We start from the raw sequence: 2,430 nt of genomic DNA, 5'->3' as shown, positions 1-2,430 counted from the left end.
AATCATTGATTGGTTGCCTCCTGCATGCCCCACACTGGGGATCAAGCCTGAAACCCGGGCATATGCCCTGACAGATTGGGAATCCAATCATAACCTCCTGGTTCGTAGGTCATTGCTCAACCTCTGAGCCACGCTGGATGGGATTGTGGTAAAAATATTTTAAACGTTCATTTGATATTTTGTGGCTTCAGGCTTTATATTCTAATTAGACAAGCCTTCCCTACAAGATTATAAATAAATTTCAGTAACATTTTCACTTTATAATTATGTGTTTTCTTTTTTTAGGTTTAATGATCCATTTAGCATTGCTTTTGTAAGAGTAATGAGGCAAGAATTCAGCACTGTCCTCTCCCCACCCCCCCACCCCCCCACCCCCACACACACAAAAGGGCTAGCTTATTGTTAAAGCCATTTATTTAAAAATTCATCTTCTTTTTCACTGCATTGAAATGCCACCTTTATTAGAAACTTTATTCTCATTTGTTTTGAATTTATGCCCGCATTCCATTTTGTTTAATTAAACCTTCTTTTCTTCTCTATGAAAAAAAATCATCTTAATTATTGTAGTTTCATCATATGTTTTATGATGGAAGAAGATACATAATCTCATTTGAACCTCAAAATAATTCAGGGAGAAAAATATTTCTCCATCATTGCTAATAAGAAGATGGAAAAGAAGTAAAGCAACTTATACCTGGCTGTAGAGAAGTGAGTAGAATACTGGGACCAGCACCAACCTCTCCATCTCCCTCCAGAGCTTTCTTCAATGCATGGCCTTACACAGGGCTTAGCTAGTCCTGATGTCTTACCAAGACTCAGGAGCGTCACCAGGCTTTCCTGAGACAATTGCAGGGCTTGCCGTTTATTAGTCTTGTTAAACTTAGATCGGTCCAGTTAGTAGAAATAGTTCCTGCTCCATGGGGTAGATGTTTCTGAAAGGTTGAGCATATCTGGCTTTATTAGCAGTTTCCCAATTTTTATAAAGCGAATCCTTTTTTAAATGAACCAGAGAGTCTCTGTTGAAGGGAACCTAGAGCTCCGGTAAAGCAGAGTCCTCCTGCAACTGTAAAATTTGCTCCTTCCCTTACCCTGTCTCGTGATGCCTATTTGGTATTTGATTTTATTGTCATGTAATCAAACAAAATACGAAGATTAGAACTGGATCACTTGACCCTTTCTCTTCTTATCTCCTCCCAATTCAAAATGCTTGCATCTCTTAATAGCCAGCATTCTCTTAGATCTGCAGTTAGGCTCAACGCATTCAAGCCTCAGCACAATCTTCTTTGTAGTTTTAGCCTTTTTTCGGAAAATCGGCTTAGTCTGCCCACCATAGCCACTTTGCTTCCTGTCATAACACCGCTTTCCCTGTGCACACAGAGAATCCTTGCCCTTCTTGTACTGTGTTACTTTGTAGGGTTGGTGCTTGCCACACTTCTTACAGAAAGTTCGGCGGGTTTTAGGAACGTTCACCATGTCTGCGAGAGCTATCAGCAGGGAAAGGCTGCAGAGATAAGATTTAGTGTCGCTCCCTGCCTCATATGTGCTAGGGGCTTTGTAAATCTCTTTGGATCCTCATATATACTTTTTATTATATATACATTTCCTATTTTAATGCATTTTTAAATGAAAAACAATGTATCTCAGAGGGAAAAAACAGAGCAATACAGAAATGTCTAATACAGAAATGTCTAATACAGAAATGTCTAATACAGAAATGTCTAATACAGAAATGTCTAATACAGATATGTCTAATACAGAAATGTCTAATACGGAAAGTGAAAGCTTCCACAAGGCCACTCACAGAGATAAACTCTTCTGTAATATTTCCACTTATTTTTCATAGCAGTTTCTATCTCGTTGGATGGATGTTTCACTTCTTAACCATTTCTCCATTGGTGGTTATTAAATTTGGGCTATGACAGCAGTGCTGCAATACACATCTTTGTTATGTGTCTCTTTGCACACATGTCAAGAATGTCATAGAAATTTCTAGAAGTGGAATTACGAGTTCAAAAAGCATGCAGATGTCAATATTGTAAGAGTTATTGCCAAATTGCTCTCCGCAATGTTTATGTCTCATAAGCCTTTTCTGGATAAGGGCTCTTGAGTCTGAGAAACTAAGGGCTGCCTTTCCTCTCTGAGTCCTCGATTTTCTTGTGATCATAAGAAGATGAAACTATGGGTTCCTAGAGACAGTGTCTCACTCTCCCTTTATTCTGCTGTCAAATGCATGCCAAGTGGTGTCCAGATAAAGTTCACACTACTCTGCTTGCCTGTGTGATTCTCAAGCAGCCAAGGGCTTCTCCCCCTCAGAGCAGGGTGGCTCCCTGCGTGCTGCTGACAGATGGCTGGCGACCTGTCCCTGAACCTTTGTGAACATAGTCTGTGGTACTGCGGTGTCTTAACTCATCTTGTTGCTTTCCTTAGATC

At 40.0% G+C, this 2,430-nt stretch overlaps 1 protein-coding gene across 1 annotated transcript; it reads right to left on the bottom strand.

Annotated features, from left to right (window-relative positions):
* Positions 1-1,118: 1,118 nt before the first annotated feature.
* LOC118651384 (60S ribosomal protein L36a-like) lies at positions 1,119-1,498 on the bottom strand. The gene has a single exon (XM_036300506.1). The coding sequence runs from the start codon at positions 1,471-1,473 to the stop codon at positions 1,153-1,155; it is 321 nt and encodes a 106-aa protein (XP_036156399.1). The 5' UTR covers positions 1,474-1,498; the 3' UTR covers positions 1,119-1,152.
* Between the last annotated feature and the right edge of the window lie 932 nt (positions 1,499-2,430).

Source organism: Myotis myotis, unplaced genomic scaffold (genome assembly GCF_014108235.1).
Source record: "Myotis myotis isolate mMyoMyo1 unplaced genomic scaffold, mMyoMyo1.p scaffold_m19_p_3, whole genome shotgun sequence".
Taxonomy (NCBI): Eukaryota; Metazoa; Chordata; class Mammalia; order Chiroptera; family Vespertilionidae; genus Myotis; species Myotis myotis.
The sequence above is the reverse complement of the archived record's forward strand: the minus strand, read 5'-3'. Positions and strand labels throughout refer to the sequence as shown.